The following is a 21559-nucleotide window of genomic DNA, read 5'->3' as shown; positions in this document are numbered from 1 at the left end:
TCCCGACCTCCGGCAGCCCCTGCTTCCCTGAGCTGCGTTGCACCGACATTCTTTCCCCTCCCCTCCACGGCGTGTTCCTGCCGAGGGTCCGGCTTCCCTCCTGGGCCTGACAGAGCCGCGGACTCTCCGCTTTCTAGCCTCCCGAGGGGCAGTTTCTTCTCTTCGTTCCGGGGCTTGCCCTGGCTGGGCTGCAGCCTGCGCCGGTCTTTCCGCGGTCAGGACCACTGGTCTTCGGGCTAAGCGGGAACGGACAGAGTGGGCCGCCGCTCCGGCCCTGAGGTAGCTGGGAGGAACAGCAGAGGAGCCGGCTTCCCAGGCTCTAGAAATCATTCCTCTGAACTGGTGCTACTCAGACTGTGGTGTGTTCATCCCTGGGATACCTTAAGACTAAAGTTAAGAGCGGGACTAAGCATTATAAGTGTGTTTTGGCCTATATTGGGCTGTTCTGAATTCAGGCATATTAGAGAGTGGGTAATGAGTTTTGGTTTTGTTTTGAACCCCTCGTGCAGCTTGCAGGTCTTAGTTCCCCCACCAGGGATTGAACCCGGGGCCACGGTAGTGAAAGCCCAGAGTCCTAACCACTGGACCGCCAGGGAAGTCCCATGGGCAACATTTTTTGTTTACTGAAATGGCAGGCAGCATTTTTTTTTTTGTCCACAAAACCAAAGAATTGATTAATATTCTAACAAAGCTACCAGTATTATCATACATTAATGTGAGTAATATTTCTCGGCACCGTATCTACTAAAACAAAAAAGAAATGAAAGTGAACCCTGCTTATCTAACAGTAAGAAATAGTCATTCAGATACATGAATTAATAGGTGGAGAAGCCCCATCTATCTCACTGAGAGATGCATTTCCAGTAGAATTTTACCTTTTACGTTTATGTATTATCAAATTTGTAATCGTGTCAAAAGAGCAGCTACATGTTAAAGGTAATTGCAAAATTACTCAGTTAAGAATTCTTTCTAATATGTAGAGCCATACAATTACAGGAAAAAATTTTACTTTAATACATACATATTTTTATTGCAAAGATGTAATCAATAAAATGTTTTTCAAACATAAAAAGTGTTACATTTGGATAACATTTTATGGGGAAGTGGAACATAAATATAAAGGAACAGTGTAGAATTATCGAATGTTAAAGAGCTCATTCATGTACTTTTAAATGGGTGATGGTTATTCAATTGTTATGTAGATTCTGTTGGACACACTATGAAGAATGATTTAACAGTTTTATCTTAAATTGTCATTATTTACAATTTGCCAGAATTTACATCCATTGCAACTATTTCAATTTATGATGAAAACTTTTAGATAGCAACTTAAAAATATGAGGGGATAAACATTTTTTCAGAATGCTCACTTGGACTGTCACTGCTATGTCCTCTTCAGTCTTGTCTTCTCCTGTCTGGGTCCATCCAGCCTGCTGCAGTTAGTCCAAATCCTCACAAAGCCCCTGCCACCCAAACTGTGTAGCTAAGGGCACAGGTTTAGAGTCATTGTTTACGTTCTAGTCACAGCTGCACCACATATTAACAGCTTAACCCCTCTGTGCATCACTTCCTCATTAGTAAAATGAGAATAATAGTATTTACCCCCTCACACTGTGAGGATCAAATGAGAAAAATCACATAAAACTCTTAGTCATGTGTCTGGCTCTGAATAAGTGCCCAATAAAGATTAGCTACTAGCTCACCATAAGTGGGAGAATTGCACCATAGTTGATCTGTCACCATGTGTCTGAGGAGATAAGGGATCAGGAAGCTGGTATGCGTTTTCTAAAAGTCAAAACTGGAATTCACTCATTTATTCAACAAATACTGTGTGTCTGTTAAGTACCAGACAGGGTACTTCACTGTGACAGGGTGCTGTCACTGCTGGGGATATAGCAGTGAACCAAAGCCCCTTCCTCTCCTGAAACTTAATATTCTTAGTGGGCTGGGGTGGATGAGGAGTTGACAGATAAGAAGCATATATGTAACAGTAAAAGCAGAGGAGGTGATAAGTGCTATGAAGAAAAAGCAGGGAAAGAGGGATGCAGTGTGTTGGCAGGGGCACTGTAAGATGGTCAAGGAAGACCTCTCAGGTTGTTACTCAAAGACTGGGTCACCTCTTGGTTGGTATCGAGCCAAAAAACACAACCAATGGGGATTCCCTGGCGGTCCAGTGGTTAGGACTCCGTGCTTTCACTGCCGAGGGCCTGGGTTCAGTCCCTAGTCAGGGAACTAAGATATTGCAAGCCGCGTGGCACAGCCAAAAACAAAAACAAAAACAAAACAAAAGACACAACCTAGCCAAAGAGTGGGAGGAGGAAGGATTTACTACTTGCAGCAAGTAAGGAGAACACCAAGGATCTTTCCCAAAGCAGTGTCTCCCCGAACAGCAAAATTGGGGAAGTTTAAGCATATTCATGAAGGAGCTTGAGCAGAGGAGAATTCAGCATAGAATTGGGGCAAAGGTTGCCAGAGCCCAAACTCTAGTTGACTGAAGTCATGAGGGTCAGAAAAGGTCAACATCATCATTCTTTAGGTTCCACCCAGTTTGGGATCTTTGCATGTAGTTACCATCCTTCACCTGGGTGGGGACTTGAGTTCCTGAAGAACAGCTCAAAGATATGTACCAGATTGCTATAGGACTCTGTTTTAGCGCTGAACTATTGTTTCTTTTCTTTCTTTCTTTTTTTTTTTACTGGTGTATAGTTGTTTTATAATGTTGTGTTAGTTTCTACTGGACAGTGAAGTGGAGTTCCCTGTGCTATACAGCAGGTTCTCATTAATTATCTGTTTTATACATATTAGTGTATATATGTCAATCCCAGTCTCCCAATTCATCCCACCTCTCTTTTCCCCCCTTGGTGTCCATACGTTTGTTCTCTACGTCTGTGTCTCTATTTCTGCCTTGCAAACCAGTTCAACTGTACCATTTTTCTAGATTCCACAAATATGCGTTAATATACAATATTTTGGACTATTGTTTCTTGACTGCTTTTCCTTTGTTCCTGCCTTCTTTTGTTCCCTTAAGCTCATTAATTACTGAGACCTGTTCAAGGGCAAGCATTGTGGCCAGGCTTAGATCACAAAATGGCTTAGGCCTAAAATGGCTTCTCTTATATCAAGAAAGCCATGCCTGGTTCTTTTTCTCTGAGGACCCCTACCCTATCTGCTTACAAGATTAGCTGACATTTGAGTACAGACCCAAAGAAAGTAAGAGAAGAAGCCAAGGCGTGTGGGTCTGGGAAAAGTGTGCTATGCACAGTGAACAGCAAGAGCAAAGGCCCTGAGGTGTGACAATGCTTAGCATATTTGAGGAGTAGTAAGAGAGTGGGGAAAGAGTGGAAAAAATAAGAAGGAGGGGTATGCAGATCATGCCGTAATGCATAGTCTTTTAGTTAAGAACTTGACCTTTACTCAGAGGGAAATAATAAGCCATTGAAAGGTTTTGAACAGAGAAGTAATATGATCTTTTCAGCTACTCTGTAGAGAATAAATTGAAAGGGGCACAGATGGAAGCAGGGAGTCCAGTTAGGAGGCCAATTCATAAATCCAGGTGAGACATGCTGGTGGCTTGGATTAGGGTGGTAGGGGTGGAGGGAGAAGGGAATCATGGAAAGTGAGTAATAACTTGTTCCCCTTTGCAGAAAGAGAGTGTTAATAGATGGGCTGGTCCATGTGGAGACTGACATGGGAGCCTCAAAACAGGCTATTGTCAAGGTTTTGCCAAAGAAGAGGATAAGGATGCTCCTCCCTAGAGTGGTGGCCACTGGTGTAAGGTAGTTCATCTACCCCATCTAACCTGAATGATAAAATGGCTCTCAAACCCTTTCCCTATTTTGCCTTGATTCTCTGTTTGCCAAGCATCCAAGATCTCTTAATTGATGCCTTGGACATAAGTGATCTGATCTCAAGAAAAGAATGACCCCCCACTAGGAATGAATACTTGGTATCAATCTCTTATGATTGTGGTGAGAATCACATATATTTTCTGGGGAACTGAGGGCCAGGAACAAGGTGACCCCAAAACCGTGTAACTCAGATTGGGACTTGAACCCACGGTCTTTTTTTTTTTTTTTTTAATTTCTGAGATACACATTTTAAAGTAATAACTAGAATTATGACTTATAACATTATACCAGAACATATAAGATTTTTAGAAATTTCATGTAATGTCTGAAACATTTATATTAACATATTTCCATACAAATAACCCAAAGAAAGTTTAGTATTAGTTGTTTTTTTGTTTGTTTGTTTGTTTGTACTGCAGGTTCTTATCAGTCATCAATTTTATACACATCAGTGTATACATGTCAATCCCAATCGCCCAATTCAGCACACCACCATCCCCACCCCACCGCGGTTTTCCCTTTTGGTGTCCATACGTTTGTTCTCTACATCTGTGTTTCAACTTCTGCCCTGCAAACCGGTTCATCTGTACCATTTTTCTAGGTTGCACATACATGCGTTAATATACGATATTTGTTTTTCTCTTTCTGACTTACTTCACTCTGTATGATAGTCTCTAGATCCATCCATGTCTCAACAAATGACTCAATTTCGTTCCTTTTTATGGCTAAGTAATATTCCATTTTATATATGTACCACATCTTCTTTATCCATTCGTCTGTCGATGGGCATTTAGGTTGCTTCCATGACCTGGCTATTGTAAATAGTGCTGCAATGAACATTGGGGTGCATGTGTCTTTTTGAATTATGGTTTTCTCTGGGTATATGCCCAGTAGTGGGCTTGCTGGATCATATGGTAATACTATTTTTAGTTTTTTAAGGAACCTCCATATTGTTCTCCATAGTGGCTGTATCAATTTACATTCCCACCAACAGTGCAAGAGGGTTCCCTTTTCTCCACACCCTCTCCAGCATTTGTTGTTTGTAGATTTTCTGATGATGCCCATTCTAACAGGAGTGAGGTGATACCTCATTGTAGTTTTGATTTGCATTTCTCTAATAATTAGTGATGTTGAGCAGCTTTTCATGTGCTTCTTGGCCATCTGTATGTCTTCTTTGGAGAAATGTGTATTTAGGTCTTCTGCCCATTTTTGGATTGGGTTGTTTGTTTCTTTAATATTGAACGGAATGAGCTGTTTATATATTTTGGAGATTAATTCTTTGTCCGTTGATTCATTTGCAAATATTTTCTCCTATCTGAGGGTTGTCTTTTCATCTTGTTTATGGTTTCCTTTGTTCTGCAAAAGCTTTGAAGTTTCATTAGGCCCCATTTGTTTATTTTTGTTTTTATTTCCATTTCCCTAGGAGGTGGGTCAAAAAAGATCTTGCTGTGATTTATGTCAAAGAGTGTTCTTCCTATGTTTTCCTATAAGAGTTTTATAGTGTCTGATCTTACATTTAGGTCTCTAATCCATTTTGAGTTTATTTTTGTGTGTGGTATTAGGGAATGTTCTAATTTCATTCGTTTACATGTAGCTGTCCAGTTTTCCCAGCACCACTTATTGAAGAGACTGTCTTTTCTCCATTGTATATCCTTGCCTCCTTTGTCATACATTAGTTGACCATAGGTGTGTGGGTTTATCTCTGGGCTTTCTATCTTGTTCCATTGATTTGTGTTTCTGTTTTTGTGCCAGTACCATATTGTCTTGATTACTGTGGCTTTGTAGTATAGTCTGAAGTCAGGGAGTCTGATTCCTCCAGCTCCATTTTTTTCCGTCAAGACTGCTTTGGCTATTTGGGGTCTTTTTTGTCTCCATACAAATTTTAAGATTTTTTGTTCTAGTTCCGTAAAAAATTCCATTGGTAATTTGATAGGGATTGCATTGAATCTGTAGATTGTTTTGGGTAGTATAGTCATTTTCACAAAATTGATTCTTCCAATCCAAGAACATGGTATATCTCTCCATATGTTGGTATCATCTTTAATTTCTTTCATCAGTGTCTTATAGTTTTCTGCATACAGGTCTTTTGTCTCCCTAGGTAGGTTTATTCCTAGGTATTTTATTCTTTTTGTTGCAATGGTAAATGGGAGTGTTTCCATAATTTCTCTTTCAGATTTTTCATCATTAGTGTATAGGAATGCAAGAGATTTCTGTGCATTAGTTTTGTATCCTGCAACTTTACCAAATTCATTGATTAGCTCTAGTAGTTTTCTGGTGGCATTTTTAGGATTCTCTATGTATAGCATCATGTCATCTGCAAAAAGTGACAGTTTTACTTCTTTTCCAATTTGTATGCCTTTTATTTCTTTTTCTTCTCTGATTGCCGTGGCTAGGACTTCCAAAACTATGTTGAATAATAGTGGTGAGAGTGGACATCCTTGTCTCGTTCCTGATCTTAGAGGAAATGCTTTCAGTCTCTCACCGTTGAGAATGATGTTTGCTGTGGGTTTGTCGTATATGGCCTTTATTATGTTGAGGTAGTTTCCCTCTATGCCCACTTTCTGGAGAGTTTTTATCATAAATGGGTGTTGAATTTTGTCAAAAGCTTTTTCTGCATCTATTGAGATGATCATATGGTTTTTATTCTTCAATTTGTTAATATGGTGTATCACATTGATTGATTTGCGTATATTGAAGAATCCTTGCATCCCTGGGATAAATCCCACTTGATCGTGGTGTATGATCCTTTTAATGTGTTGTTGGATTCTGTTTGCTAGTGTTTTGTTGAGGATTTTTGCATCTATATTCATCAGTGATATTGGTCTGTAATTTTCTTTTTTTGTAGTATCTTTGTCTGGTTTTGGTATCAGGGTGATGGTGGCCTCATAGAATGAGTTTGGGAGTGTTCCTTCCTCTGCAATTTTTTGGAAGAGTTTGAGAAGGATGGGTGTTAGCTCTTCTCTAAATGTTTGATAGAATTCACCTGTGAAGCCATCTGGTCCTGGACTTTTGTTTGTTGGAAGATTTTTAATCACAGTTTCAATTTCATTACTTGTGATTGGTCTGTTCATATTTTCTGTCTCTTTCTGGTTCAGTCTTGGAAGGTTATACCTTTCTAAGAATTTGTCCATTTCTTCCAGCTTGTCCATTTTATTGGCATAGAGTTGCTTGTAGTAGTCTCTTAGGATGCTTTGTATTTCTGCGGTGTCTGTTGTAACTTCTCCTTTTTCATTTCTAATTTTATTGATTTGAGTCCTCTCCCTCTTTTTCTTGATGAGTCTGGCTAATGGCTTATCAATTTTGTTTATCTTCTTAAAGAACCAGCTTTTAGTTTTATTGATCTTTGCTATTGTTTTCTTTGTTTCTATTTCATTTATTTCTGCTCTGATTTTTATGATTTCTTTCCTTCTGCTAACTTTGGGTTTTATTTGTTCTTCTTTCTCTAGTTCCTTTAGGTGTAAGGTTAGATTGTTTACTTGAGATTTTTCTTGTTTCTTTAGGTAGGCTTGTATAGCTATAAACTTCCCTCTTAGAACTGCTGTTGCTGCATCCCATAGGTTTTGGATCGTCGTGTTTTGATTGTCATTTGTCTCTAGGTATTTTTTTATTTCCTCTTTGATTTCTTCAGTGATCTCTTGGTTATTTAGTAACGTATTGTTTAGCCTCTATGTGTTTGTGTTTTTTCCATTTTTTTCCCTGTAATTGATTTCTAATCTCATAGCGTTGTGGTCAGAAAAGATGCTTGATATGATTTCAATTTTCTTAAATTTACCGAGGCTTGATTTGTGACCCAAGATGTGATCTATCCTGGAGAATGTTCCGAGCGCACTTAAGAAGAAAGTGTAATCTGCTGTTTTTGGATGGAATGTCCTATAAATATCAATTAAATCTATCTGGTCTATTGTGTCATTTAAAGCTTCTGTTTCCTTATTTATTTTCTGTCTGGATGATCTGTCCATTGGTGTAAGTGAGGTGTTGAAGTCCCCCACTATTATTGTGTTACTGTTGATTTCCTCTTTTATAGCTGTTAGCAGTTGCCTTATGTATTGAGGTACTCCTATGTTGGGTGCATATATATTTATAATTGTTATATCTTCTTCTTGGATTGATCCCTTGATCATTATGTAGTGTCCTTCCTTGTCTCTTGTAACATTCTTTATTTTAAAGTCTATTTTATCTGATATGAGTATAGCTACTCCAGCTTTCTTTTGATTTCCATTTGCATGGAATATCTTTTTCCATCCCCTCGCTTTCAGTCTGTATGTGTCCCTAGGTCTGAAGTGGGTCTCTTGTAGACAGCATATGTATGGGTCTTGTTTTTGTATCTATTCAGCAAGCCTATGTCTTTTCGTTGGAGCATTTAATCCATTCATGTTTAAGGTAATTATCGATATGTATGTTCCTATGACCATTTTCTTAATTGTTATGGGTTTGTTTTTGTAGGTCCTTTTCTTCTCTTGTGTTTCCCACGTAGAGAAGTTCCTTTAGCATTTGTTGTAGAGCTGGTTTGGTGGTGCTGAATTCTCTTAGCTTTTGCTTGTCTGTAAAGCTTTTGATTTCTCCATCGAATCTAAATGAGATCCTTGCCGGGTAGAGTAATCTTGGTTGTAGGTTCTTCCCTTTCATCACTTTAAGTATATCATGCCACTCCCTTCTGGCTTGTAGAATTTCTGCTGAGAAATCAGCTGTTACCCTTATGGGAATTCCCTTGTATGTTATTTGTCGTTTTTCCCTGGTTGCTTTCAATAATTTTTCTTGGTCTTTAATTTTTTCCAATTTGATTACTATGTGTCTTGGCGTGTTTCTCCTTGGGTTTATCCTGTATGGGACTCCCTGTGCTTCCTGGACTTGGGTGGCTATTTCCTTTCCCATGTTAGGGAAGTTTTCAACTATAATCTCTTCAAATATTTTCTCTGGTCCTTTCTCTCTCACTTCTCCTTCTGGGACCCCTATAATGCGAATGTTGTTGCATTTAATGTTGTCCCAGAGGTCTCTTAGGCTGTCTTCATTTCTTTTCATTCTTTTTTCTTTAGTCTGTTCCGCAGCAGTGAATTCCACCATTCTGTCTTCCCGGTCACTTATCCGTTCTTCTGCCTCAGTTATTCTGCTATTGATTCCTTCTAGTGTAGTTTTCATTTCAGTTATTGTATTGTTCATCTGTGTTTGTTTGTTCTTTAATTCTTCTAGGTCTTTGTTAAACATTTCTTGCATCTTCTCGATCTTTGCCTCCATTCTTATTCCAAGGTCCTGGATCATCGTCACTATCATTATTCTGAATTCTTTTTCTGGAAGGTTGCCTATCTCCACTTCATTTAGTTGTTTTTCTGGGGTTTTATCTTGTTCCTTCGTCTGGTGCATAGCCATTTGCCTTTTCATCTTGTCTGTCTTTCTGTGAATGTGGTTTTTGTTCCACAGGCTGCAGAATTGTAGTTTTTCTTGCTTCTGCTGTCTGCCCTCTGGTGGTTGAGGCTATCTAAGAGGCTTCATGGGAGGCTCCGGTGGTGGGTAGAGCTGACTGTTGCTGTGGTGGTCAGAGCTCAGTAAAACTTTAATCCACTTGACTGTTGATGGGTGGGGCTGGGTTCCCTCCCTGTTGGTAGTTTTGCCTGAGGCAACCCAACATTGGAGCCTACCTGGGCTCTTTGGTGGGGCTAATGACAGACTCTGGGAGTGCTCACGCCAAGGAGTACTTCCCAGAACTTCTGCTGCCAGTGTCCTTGTCCCCAAGGTGAAACAGAGCCACCCCCTGCCTCTGCAGGAGACCTTCCAACACTAGCAGGTAGGTCTGGTTCAGTCTCCCCCGGGTTCACTGCTCCTTCCCCTGGGTCCCAATGTGCACACTACTTTGTGTGTGCCCTCCAAGAGTGGGGTCTCTGTTTCCCCCAGTCCTGTTGAAGCCCTGCAATCAATTCCCACTAGGCTTCAAAATCTGATTCTCTATGAATTCCTTCTCCCCTTGCCACACCCCCAGGTTGGGAACCTGACGTGGGCCTCAGAACCTTCACTCCAGTGGGTGGACTTCTGTGGTATAAGTGTTCGCCAGTCTGTGAGTCACCCACCCACCAGTTATGGGATTTGATTTTACTGTGATTGCGCCCCTCCTACCGTCTCATTGTGGCTTCTCCTTTGTCTTTTGATGTGGGGTATCTTTTTTGGTGAGTTCCAGTGTCTTCCTGTCAATGATTGTCCAGCCACTAGTTGTGATTCTGGTGTTCTCACAAGAGGGAGTGAGAGCACGTCCTTCTACTCTGCCATCTTGGTTCCTCTCTCAAACCCACGGTCTTTTAACTGAGATCACACCTGGTCTCAGGACTTAATGAAGCTCAGGTTCTTGATGTCTCATCGCAGAAAGAATTCAGTGAGAGACAAAGTGATAGGTAAGAAGTGGATTTATTTAGGGAGAAACAGGTTCCACAGACAGTGTGGGCCATCTCAGAAGGTGAGAGTGGCCCCAGGGTATGGGGTTGTCAGTTGTTATATGGGTGGGTAATTTCATAGGCTAATGAGTGGGAGGAGAATTCCAGCTATTTTGGGGAAGGGGTGGGGATTTTCAGGAATTGGGCCACTGCCCACTTTTTTTTTTTTAATTTTTGTATTTTATTTTATTTATTTTTTTATACAGCAGGTTCTTATTAGTCATCATTTTATACACATCAGTGTATACATGTCAATCCCAATCTCCCAATTCATCACACCACCACCACCCACCCACACCACTTTCCCCCCTTGGTGTCCATACATTTGTTCTCTACATCTGTGTCTCTATTTCTGCCCTGCAAACCAGTTCATCTGTACCATTTTTCTAGGTTCCACATATATGCATTAATATATGATATTTGTTTTTCTCTTTCTGACTTACTTCACTCTGTATGACAGTCTCTAGATCCATCCACGTCTCAACAAATGACCCAATTTCATTCCTTTTTATGGCTGAGTAATATTCCATTTTATATATGTACCACATCTTCTTTATCCATTCGTCTGTCGATGGGCATTTAGGTTGCTTCCATGACCTGGCTATTGTAAATAGTGCTGCAATGAACATTGGGGTGCATGTGTCTTTTTGAATTACGGTTTTCTCTGGGTATATGCCCAGTAGTGGGCTTGCTGGATCATATGGTAATTCTATTTTTAGTTTTTTAAGGAACCTCCATATTGTTCTCCATAGTGGCTGTATCAATTTACATTCCCACCAACAGTGCAAGAGGGTTCCCTTTTCTCCACACCCTCTCCAGCATTTGTTGTTTGTAGATTTTCTGATGATGCCCATTCTAACTGGTGTGAGGCGATACCTCATTGTAGTTTTTTTTTTAATTTATTTATTTATTTATTTATTTATTTTTATTTTTGGCTGTGTTGGGTCTTCGTTGCTGCATGCGGGCTTTCTCTGGTTGTGGCGAGCGGGGGCTACTCTTCATTGAAGTGCGCGGGCTTCTCATTGCAGTGGCTTCTCTTGTTGTGGAGCACTTTTTGACCTTTATGGTCGGCCTTGGAACAGTCATGGCACCTCTGGGTGTGTCATTTATCACGCTGTATTACAATGAGTGTATACTGAGGCTCAAGGTCTAGTGGAAGTAGACTTGTCTGCCATCTTGGACCTATTTGTTTCTAATCAGTTTATGTCGTGTCCTCGGGCTACGTCATTCTTTTAAAGGTTGTGCCCTGCCCCCTTCCCTCCTGTTTCAACCTCATCAGTTTCTTTTGCATTTAGCTCATTCTATCCTCTGTCTCCCACACAGACTACCAAATCTATGTTACTCCCCTGTTTAAAAACCTTCACTGGGCCATTCCCAACAGTATGGCATGAACTTTAAGGCCCTTCATTACCTGACATCACTCTACTCTTCTAGGCCTTCTTCTGACACTTTCCTTTGATATACCCCAGAGCGGTAACCAAGACAAGAAGACTGGAACTATGCATGAAGGCACTGAAATTTAGCACAAAAAATCGAGACACTGACTTTCAAAGATTGCATGGCACTCCTTCAGCAGCACAGTTAAAAACCTTCCCACCTACACTGTCAGATAATGCACATTGTTGATAACTCCCGTCTGTTCTGTTCACATCATAAATTAAAGCTGATTTGAGGATGAGGTTAGTGTGTCCTTCCCTGAAGCCAAAATCCTTCATTGTCGCTCTGGAAATAGGCAGTTCTCAGTCACCCTGAAACTCTCCTTGCCCTCCAAGTAAGCCATCCTCTTTTTCACATGGCTCTGTGGTAAGCCCACCAGCAGGAATACTTTCCATTTCAGTGTCTGCCTGTGTAACCCCTTATGGGACAACTCAGTGTCATCTCCTCTGCCAAGGCTTTCCTGGCCCCACCCCCCCTGTATTCACCAGCCTGTTTTTGCACTACACAGTGAAGTCTCATCTTTATTCAGGAGTCGCATTTTAACTCCCATGCACTGGACAAAAATTATGATCAGAATTACCTGCAGAAATCCCTTAGGAAGATGTCACTTGTCATGCCAAAACCTTGGTTCTCTGTACACCAATGCCAAACAGAAATACAGAGACAGAGCTATGGAGGAGAAAGAAAGAGTGGCTTTATTTCTTTGCCAGGCAGAGAGGGAACACAGCAGGCTAGTGCCTCAAGAACTGTGCCCCCCTCACTGGGGAATAGGGAGAGGTTATACAGTCCGGGGTAGCGGTCAGAGGTATGTGGTAAGGATCAAGGCAGCGACAAGTCTTGCATTCTTCTTTCTTCTGCACAGTTTCAAAAGGGTGGGGTTGCTGACAGGATTAGCGTGTGTGCAGGGTCTCTGGTGGTCTCCTAATCTTGATGAGCTTCTCTGGTCCCTTTAATCTTGCCTCAGGTGGTTTCCTGGCTGCTCCTCCCTAGATTAGCAACTGTTCGAATCTGCCCTTTGGAACTCAGGGAAGGTCATGGAGGCTGGAATCTTGCCTACAAGAAATGAGGGACAAAACACCCTCCATGCCCGGGAACCCCACAGGGCTCTGCTCGGCATCACTTGGGAGACTGCTGTGTTGTCTCCTGTGGAATAAGGCAGCCAGTTTTCCTCCAGCATGGCAACAAATCACTGTTTATAAAGTATTTCATTTAGGTGTCAGATGGTTACAAACTGTTTCAATGACTGTAATCACGTTTACTGTGGCAAAATGCACACACTATAAGGCTTGTGGAATCTGAGACCCACTGAGACGACCGTCTACCACCATCTCCCCAGTACGCCATCTTTCTCATCAGGGGACACACTCACTGAGTGGAATGGCAGGTAGGTGCCTCCTTCCCTTCTTCCCTCCCTGCTAAGCTAGCATTCACATGAGGAGAATTCACCTAAGTTAAGATATGACCCTTGTTCTGTATTATCTTTTTTTTTTTTTTTTTGGCTGCACGGCTTGCGGGATCTTAGTTCCCTGACCAGGGATTGAACCCACGACCTCGGCGGTGAAAGCGCGGGGTCCTAACCACTGGACCGCCAGGGAATTCCCTGTATTATTTTTATAATTCCTTGTTCTGAAATGACCTGTCCAACCAACCAAACTGAGTGCTCCAGAAGCACTCAGAATAGATTCCCAAGGATGATCACAATGCTTTCTTAGCACAGAGAATTAGTAAAAGAATTAGTAAAAGTTGGATAGGACTTCCCTGGTGGTGCAGTGGTTGAGAATCTGCCTGCCGATGCAGGGGACACGGGTTCGAGCCCTGGTCTGAGAAGATCCCACATGCCACGGAGCAACTAGGCCCGTGAGCCACAACTACTGAGCCTGCGCATCTGGAGCCTGTGCTCCGCAACAAGAGAGGCCGCGATAGTGAGAGGCCCGCGCACCGCGATGAAGAGTGGCCGCAACTAGAGAAAGCCCTCGCACAGAAATGAAGACCCAACACAGCCAAAAATAAATAAATTAATTAATTAATAGAATGTTTAAAAAGAAAAAGTTGGATAAAATCAAACAATCTCCTTTATGTCCAGCCCCACCCTTGCCCACCTCTGAATAATTAATGCAGGGAGACTCCAGGCCACATATTTACCTTTAGGCCAAAAACCAGCACAAGAGCCAGCCTCCCTCTCTATAGGACAGTCCACAGCATCACCCTTAACAGCACTTTCTTGCTGTTTTTATTATATCGAATCCAACCTCTTCAGCATGGAGCTCAAGGCCACATCCCTGACCACTCTCCCTTCTTTTCCCACTCCCATGATTCTTTCTATATGGCTGCTTAGGGTCTCCAGCCTGCCAAGTGGGCACCACAATCTCAGACATTTTTAACCACCACGATCCCCCACGTAACCCCACCACACACACAAGTGGGAGCTGGGCCCTGCTGAATAGAGAGCCAGTCCTGGCTGGGTAATTTCAATATAGTTCTCTGTCTTTATTGATACACCACTGCACACATGAGGGAAACAGTGCTTTTCTAGAAAACATTGGAGTCCATCACATTTCAGATGTGGATGTAAACCCTGATGTAAGCAAGGGACTCTGGCAGTCGGAGCAGCTGCAGTAGCGCTCAGAGGAGCAATCGCTCTTTGTGGCAGGTTTTTGGGAAATGATCATCCCTTCCAGGTTCTTCATTTTGTTTTCCACTGTCTGAAGTTTTTTCAGAATTTTCTCTTGCAGACCCAAAGATAAGAAGATATTACTGTCTTGAAATGGGAGACCATTCCCTTCTGGGTGGACCAGCAAAGCCTGAAAAAAATCTGAGCCTTTCTTGTAAAGTTTGTAGAGGGTGATTGCAAACAACAATATTTTCTAAAATAAAACAACAGAAGTTGAACGTTACTTGTTTATTCATGTGAAATGCCACAGTTTACTGTAGATGCAAAAACAAAAGACAACTCTAAAAGTAATAATAATCCCTCATTCCTATGCCAAGCCTTCTAACAAAACATCTTCACACCTATTTTGTCTTTTGATCTTTACCACAGAATGGAGTGGTAGGCAGGTCAGGGATTATTATAATTAATATAATTAATAAAGATTATAATAGTAGATACTGTTTGCTGAAAGTCCGCCTCATGCAAGGCTCTATGCTAGGAGTTTCCTTCCCTATGCAGGACCTACGTATGTAGAAAAAAACAGAGCTGGATAACCATTTAGATGCCTTCCAGTTTGGCCTCTGTCATTGTCCAAGGTCATATACTTGGAAATGGTAGAGCCAGGACTGGAATCCAGGAATTCTGATTTCCATGTATATTCTCTTAGGACACAGTGGTCTGAAACACTGGATTTCCTGGTCATAGAAAAAAAATTTTTTTAATGTGCTAGGACAGAGTCCTGGTAGGAAAAGAAAGAAAAATCATCTTTTTTCCTTATAATAACTAGCACTGCTTATTGAGTACTACTGTGTGCTAGGCTTTATACATACAAGATCTCCTTTAATCCTCACCAAAACCCTGAGGGAGGCACTGTTAGCAAGCCAATTTCACAGATAAGGAAAGTGGGGTTTACAGGCTAAGTGATTGCTCTCAGATCACACAGCAAGTGACAGAATGAAGAAGCCCCTGTAGTCTGACTCCAGAGCTTATTAATCACTCTGTTATACTACCTCTTTTTCTTGGCTGAGGTGTCTGGAGGGCTGCGAATTCATCTTTCTGATTGAATTAAACAATAACCAAACAAGAGCAGAACCCAGAAGTACAGATAAGAGTTTGGTGTTTTGCCTTCTATTCTTCTATATTCTAATTGAAATACATGTATATGAATATGTAGACACACAAATCCCTGTTGGGGATTTAGGTCATTTGGACTATATTAAATGAGATTTTTAGAGAAGAATTTAATTTAGAATCCTAAAAATTGGGTTCAAATCTCAGCTTTGCCAGCTTTTACAATCTATGTCACCTTGGGTCAGTGATAACCAAGTTCCCTCACCTACAAAATGGAGATAATAACCCTGCCCTGCCTACCATGCAAGGTTTTGAGAGGTTAAGAGAATGCATGTGACTGATTTCTCAACAGTAGTGACATGAAAATAAGTGAATGCTACAAAATAATCCAGTAATAACTTATCTCAGCATTTACCAAGTAAACCAGTCACCCTTTAACAAAGCCCTTTTTAAATCCCATCTCCTTAAATTTAGGCTGAACCTCAATGCACCTCAGTTTCCTTGTTCGTCATGTGAAAATAACCTCTATTTCATGGAATTGTTGGGATTCTCAAAGCATTTTAACTATATTGTCAATATAGCTATTATTGGTAATTAAACAGAGGTATGTAAAATCCTAAATGTTTTTCATGATCCCAGCCAATTGTTCTCCTATTCCCAAAAAGAGCCCCCGTATATTCATTGTGATGACTAAATAAATATACATTCTTCCTCATCAGTTACAGAGCAAAGGCACAGTAAAAACAGAAAGGCGAAACCCAAGATCCCACTTCTACTTGCAGTGCTATTCTATAAGAGGTACTCCACACGGTGTCTGGCACACGGTTAGACACTCAAAGATGAATACAAATATATGATCAAATAAATTTGGAGGTAAGGCTGCCTTCTCAGATTATGAACTTCTTTAATGTGTTTTATTATAAGACAAGCCAAAGATCATTGTGAGAAAGACCATTTTTATGCCAAAAACCTAACTGATGGAAGTTTTTAAGGATAACGTAGTTTCAACCAACTTCAGAGACAAAGGTTCACTTTGGTTTATCTGCATGGCCTTAAAACTGGGTGGCAGCCATATGGGAGAGAACTGACTAAATTTCAATGTAAAACTATTTAAATTTCTCTGTAACAAAAGAGTATAACCTGAATTGACTGAACACTTCGTTTCCATAAGGCATATACTCCTATTCCCAACAAAATCAGAAAGGAAATCCCCAGGATAACTTGCACAGCCGGAACAAGATTATCTAGTAGCCCCAAATTTGTTTGCTGAGGCACACTAGTCTCTCCCAGAAAAGTTGCTTGTAGATAATTCCATATCGAGCTCAGAGAGAGATAATCTATTATGATGTCCCAGATAGAAGACAAAGGTGACATTTTAATATAACAGCAGCTCCAGGAACTGCGTATGCAGAGGCTTTAGGAACCTAGATACGAGTTAGGAAGAGTGGTCTGGGAGTCCAGTTCTGAAGCCATTGTGAGCTGTGCTTTGTGATATCACTGTTCTGAAGCTCAGCTTGTTTCCCACTCACCCACTGAAACTTCTCACTCAAAATCAAGCAGACAGTGGCCTGAGTTTTCAGTTCAGTCACAGCACTCTCTCTAATCTTCGGCAAGTCCTAGCTCTAACACAGCACTGTCCAACAGAACTTTCTGCAATGATGGAAATGTTCTGTATTTGCTCTGTCCAACATGGAAGCCACTAGTCACTTGAAATGTGGACAGTGTGGCTGAGGAACTGAATTTTACATTTTATTAAATGTAAATTTAAGTAGCCACATGTGGCTAGTGGTTACCCTCTTAAACAGTGTATAGAACATTTCCAACAATCCATGGGCTGGAGAGCAATTATTTTCACAATTCAACTGAGAAAACCGAGGTTAAGTGGAGATTAGAGGAGACAGGATCTAAAAAGGGCTTTCCTAAAGAGCGAATAGTTTACTTGGTAAATGTGGAGGGAGGTTATTACTGGATCATTTTGTAGCATTTCCTTTTTCATATGTCACTACTGCTTAGAAATCGTGATCTTTGGAAAAGCTTTTGACATATTTGAGCCTCATTTTGCTCATCTGTTTACATCTCCTTCATAAGATTTATATTAGGAACAAATGGTATAATTTCCTAAGCACTTTGTAAACAGTAGCATGCTGTACCATAACCTATATGCCATGTTATCAAATCCATTATTTACTGACTAGTACCTATCTACTCAACAAGGAGGTATGAAAGTATAAAATATAAGGTCTGTTCCCAAAAATCTTACATGAAAAAAGGTAGTTCACACACAAGCGTATAATATAAATTGTGAGATCAGTTACCAAGACAGCAAGAATCCAAAAGAGGGTTTGCACCAAGAGGAGGGGAGGGGCATGGTAAGTAAGGAGAGAAAGGGTCAGTTATGACAACTTCTAGAAAAATATTGTCTGATGCTATTCTGATTTGTTCATCTGGTTGACTGAAAGAAAGAAAATGAATAGGGAAGCCTGGTGGAGAAAGAATAACTGTTTTGTTCTTGCAGGAAGCAGAGGTATGGCAAGTTGCTTGAGATGTCAGGGACACATCCAGAAAGTGGAGTCTAGAATGTTGTTGGATATATAGTACCATGTCAGGGCGAAATGACCTACTGATTTAGGAGCGACTGCTAATGATGTTAAACCCATAGTCAGCTAGTGACTGACCACAACCAGAATCTTTTCTAGAAAGGAATACAAATTACTCAGATAAGACTTGGGATTTTACTATAACAAGTTAAACCTAGGTCAGAAACCATAAAGAATGATAACCAAAAACTTTTTGGAGAAAAATATGGTTGTGACAACTGAATCATTACCCAAGACTTCCTATACTAGATGAGATCCCCCTGTTACATGGCACCTTAGACTTTACTTTCAAAGCACTTAACACGATTAAGGTTATTTGTGCAATTTTGGGTTTAATGTATCTTCCCTGACTATTGTAAACTCAAGGAAGACAGGGACCATGTCCATTTTATTGACTACTGTATCCCTAGTGCTTGGTACTTAGCAGGCATTCGAATATTTTTAAGTAAATACAAAGTCCCCTAGAAGAATTCCAAATATCTTTATAGCCTAAACTGTTCAATCATCAAGTGCCTATTACCGTATTTGTGTACTCATTTCTATAGAAGCTTTATAGAGTAGCTGTTAAGAGGATAGGCCTTTGGGAGTATAATGGATCTGGGTTCAAATTTTGGCTGTACTATTCACTAACTTTGTTACCTTGGGCAGGTTACTTAACTTGAGGCTCAATATCTTCATTGTTAAAGTGAGAGTAATTCCTACCTTGTAGGGCTACTATAATGAGAATTCGATAATTTGTGTAAAAGAGGGCAACTATTATTTATAGTGATGTTTATGACCAAATGCAAGGTATTGTGGATCTCAATAGTATAAAGTCCCTCAAAGAGAATCTAGTCTGAAAACCCATTTATTGTTTGACTCCCCTCTAGGACACCTGAACGCCTCCAATGATGACTTTATCACCATGCAAGGTACCTCAGCCCACCTTTAGTGTCATCCATCCATCCATCCCTCAGTCACTTCCACATTGTGCCCTATTAGGACTTCTTGACTTACACTGCAACTTATGATTTATGCAGTGCCTACTTTCAAACCTTCACTAGGTTCTTCATTGTCTTTCAAACAATCCAAAATCTAGACCATGGTTATAGGCACTAAAATACCTGGCTCCTGCTGACCTATCCAATCTTCTCTCCTACCCCTTTCCCTTTTATTCTCTTAACTCTATAGCTCTACTAGATTTGTCAATGTCACTAACACACCAAGCTGTTGTACCACAAAGCCTTGGCACATAATTGGATTATCCTAACTCCTATTATTTCTTCAGGTTTAAACACTGCTTCCTTTAAGGAAGATTTTCCTGTCCTCTTTTTTGGTTCCCTCAGTCAGGGCATCTTTTGTAGCACTTTTATTTAACTAATTATTTGTAGTGTTTTGTTTAATGTCTGTCTTCCTGACTAGACTCTAATCTCCAGGATGCAGGAAACTTACCCTGTCATGTTCAACATTCTCCCCAGGAGCTGGCAGAAGGTGTGTGCTTAGTAAATATTTGGCTATAGCTTTCCTATGCCTCTTGTCTTCTCTTTTCCAGGCTAAACCTGCCAAATACAGGTTGACAGGTTTTTAAATCTCCTGACTATCCCAGTTACTTCCTCAGAGAGGTTCAGGCCTCCAAATGCAGGCCGTCACAGACTATATTTCTGCAAGTGTAGACAAGGCAGGCCTGCTAGCACAGTGGGCCACTCTTTGCAGACTCAGCTGTACATAATTGGAGGCTGTGTCCCGAATCTGGAGTATAAAGCCGCGAGGCCTCACAGTCTACCATGGGGGTGAAGAGGGGACCAAGCAACTTCTCTGACTTTCAGAAGTTTCTTTCCCAAAGAAAAACTGACTTTTTCATAGGTCACATGATATTCACAGAAACAATAGTTTCTCCTTTCCACCTCTTTCTCACATGAGTAACTGTCAACACTGGACGTATGAGTGGAGTTGGATCTGCATGCCCTGGCTTTTACCTATGCTTCAAACTTTATCTCCCACTACTCACTTTCACAAAAAATACAGCTTAATTACAGAACTGTGGTATTTTTGGTACTTTAAATACCACCTGCCACTTTCCACCCTTCTTCCTTCACATTAAGTTCCCCTCCCTGATATTTTTCCAGTCAGATGAGATTGGAAACTGGGCTCCACCTCTTCCTAGCTTTTATCAGCTAGGCAAGACACTTCATCCCTCTCTTAAGTTTTTATCTGTCAAATAAGAATACTAACAGTACTGACTTCATGCTGTTATGAAAATTCAACAAGATAATTTTATGTAAAGTGCTAAAAAAATAAAGTGTAATTATCCTGCATTCTCACAGCACTTCCCACTTCGTATTCTGGGCCACTGCCTCTAGAACTTTTCTGTGCCTATGAATCATCTGGAGATCTTACTGAAATGCAGATTTTGGACCAGGAGGTCTGGACTTGACATTCTACATTTTGCACAAGCTCCTAGGTGATGCCCATGCTGCTGACCCACGGCCACACTTGGATTAGAACGTGTAAGCTACCCCCGCTCTCACACTAAAGCTCCATGATGGCAGATCCTGTCACAAATCTGCTTTGTTAATCTCCCAAAACATCTGGAATTATCTTTAAATATTTGGCTAATGACTCTGTTCTCCAGTGACTGCCCTTCGCAGTGCAGGTCAAAAGTAGGTAACCTGGGACCGAGAGGATAGGTTAGGGATGAAATCCCTAGGAAGGCTAATCAAAACCTTTCTTCTCCATTATTCCCCACTCACTCTCTTTCACACATGTGCTCTTGAACATGGGGAAACACGGAAGCAAGAGAATTCTGGGTAAAATTCAAGAATCAAAGTGTCTGGCATTCTCGACTTCCACCTATCATTTTAGGAGGCACAAACTCAGTGCTTCCAGGTCTGTGTCAGGGGTTGGGGACAAACCCCAAAGAGACATCAAGTAAAAATGACAGTACTAAAAACTTCAAAAATAACCCTCTGATCTTCTATAGTATCATATAATCACACATGCTGGTTTTTAACAGAACATTGTCTTCAATAAAGATCAAACGAAGCAAGCCACTACAACTGGAACAGAAAATGATCTTAGGGTCATCTTAAAGCAAACTTTCAATTGGGTTCTGAAAATTAGGGTTTGGTTCCACTGCAAATGGACTCACTTGTTCCTTTCAGGAGGTAGGAGTCAGAGGTGGTTGAAAGGATATAGTTGTCTATTTTATTTTGGCCGAACTGGGCGGCATGCAAGATCTTAGTTCCCTGACCAGGGATCGAAACTGCTCCCTGCAGTGGGAGTGCAGAGCCCTACCCACTGGACGACCAAGGAATTCCATTTTATTATTTATTTATTTATTTAAAAAATTTATTTTTGGCTGCGTTGAGTCTTCATTGCTGTGTGCAGGCTTTCTCTAGTTGCAGCGAGCCGAGGCTACTCTTTGTTGTGGTGCGCGGGCTTCTCATTGCAGTGGCTTCTCGTTGCAGAGCACGGGCTCCAGGTGTGCGGGCTTCAGTAGTTGTGGTGCATGGGCTCAGTAGTTGTGGCTCGCAGGTTCTAGGGCGCAGGCTCTGTAGTTGT

At 41.0% G+C, this 21559-nt stretch overlaps 1 protein-coding gene across 1 annotated transcript; it reads right to left on the bottom strand.

Moving 5' to 3' along the window:
• Positions 1-14167: 14167 nt before the first annotated feature.
• On the bottom strand, positions 14168-16866 carry TMCO2 (transmembrane and coiled-coil domains 2). Its single transcript, XM_036851857.1, has 2 exons — positions 16563-16866; positions 14168-14565 (listed from the first exon to the last, which is right to left on the bottom strand). The coding sequence occupies exons 1-2, from the start codon at positions 16794-16796 to the stop codon at positions 14251-14253; spliced, it is 549 nt and encodes a 182-aa protein (XP_036707752.1). The 5' UTR covers positions 16797-16866; the 3' UTR covers positions 14168-14250.
• Positions 16867-21559: the final 4693 nt, after the last annotated feature.

This window comes from Balaenoptera musculus, chromosome 1 (assembly GCF_009873245.2).
Source record: "Balaenoptera musculus isolate JJ_BM4_2016_0621 chromosome 1, mBalMus1.pri.v3, whole genome shotgun sequence".
Lineage (NCBI taxonomy): Eukaryota > Metazoa > Chordata > Mammalia > Artiodactyla > Balaenopteridae > Balaenoptera > Balaenoptera musculus.
Note: the sequence above shows the minus strand (reverse complement) of the source record. Positions and strands in the feature narration are given on the sequence as shown.

Bases quoted from the DNA above. Each gene is read 5' to 3' on its own strand.
- TMCO2 (XM_036851857.1), bottom strand. From the start codon at position 16,796: ATGTCACCTTTGTCTTCTATCTGGGACATCATAATAGATTATCTCTCT. The intron at 14,566-16,562 runs GTTATACTCTTT...GTTTTATTTTAG, and splicing joins GAAGTGTTCAGTCAATTCAG to AAAATATTGTTGTTTGCAAT.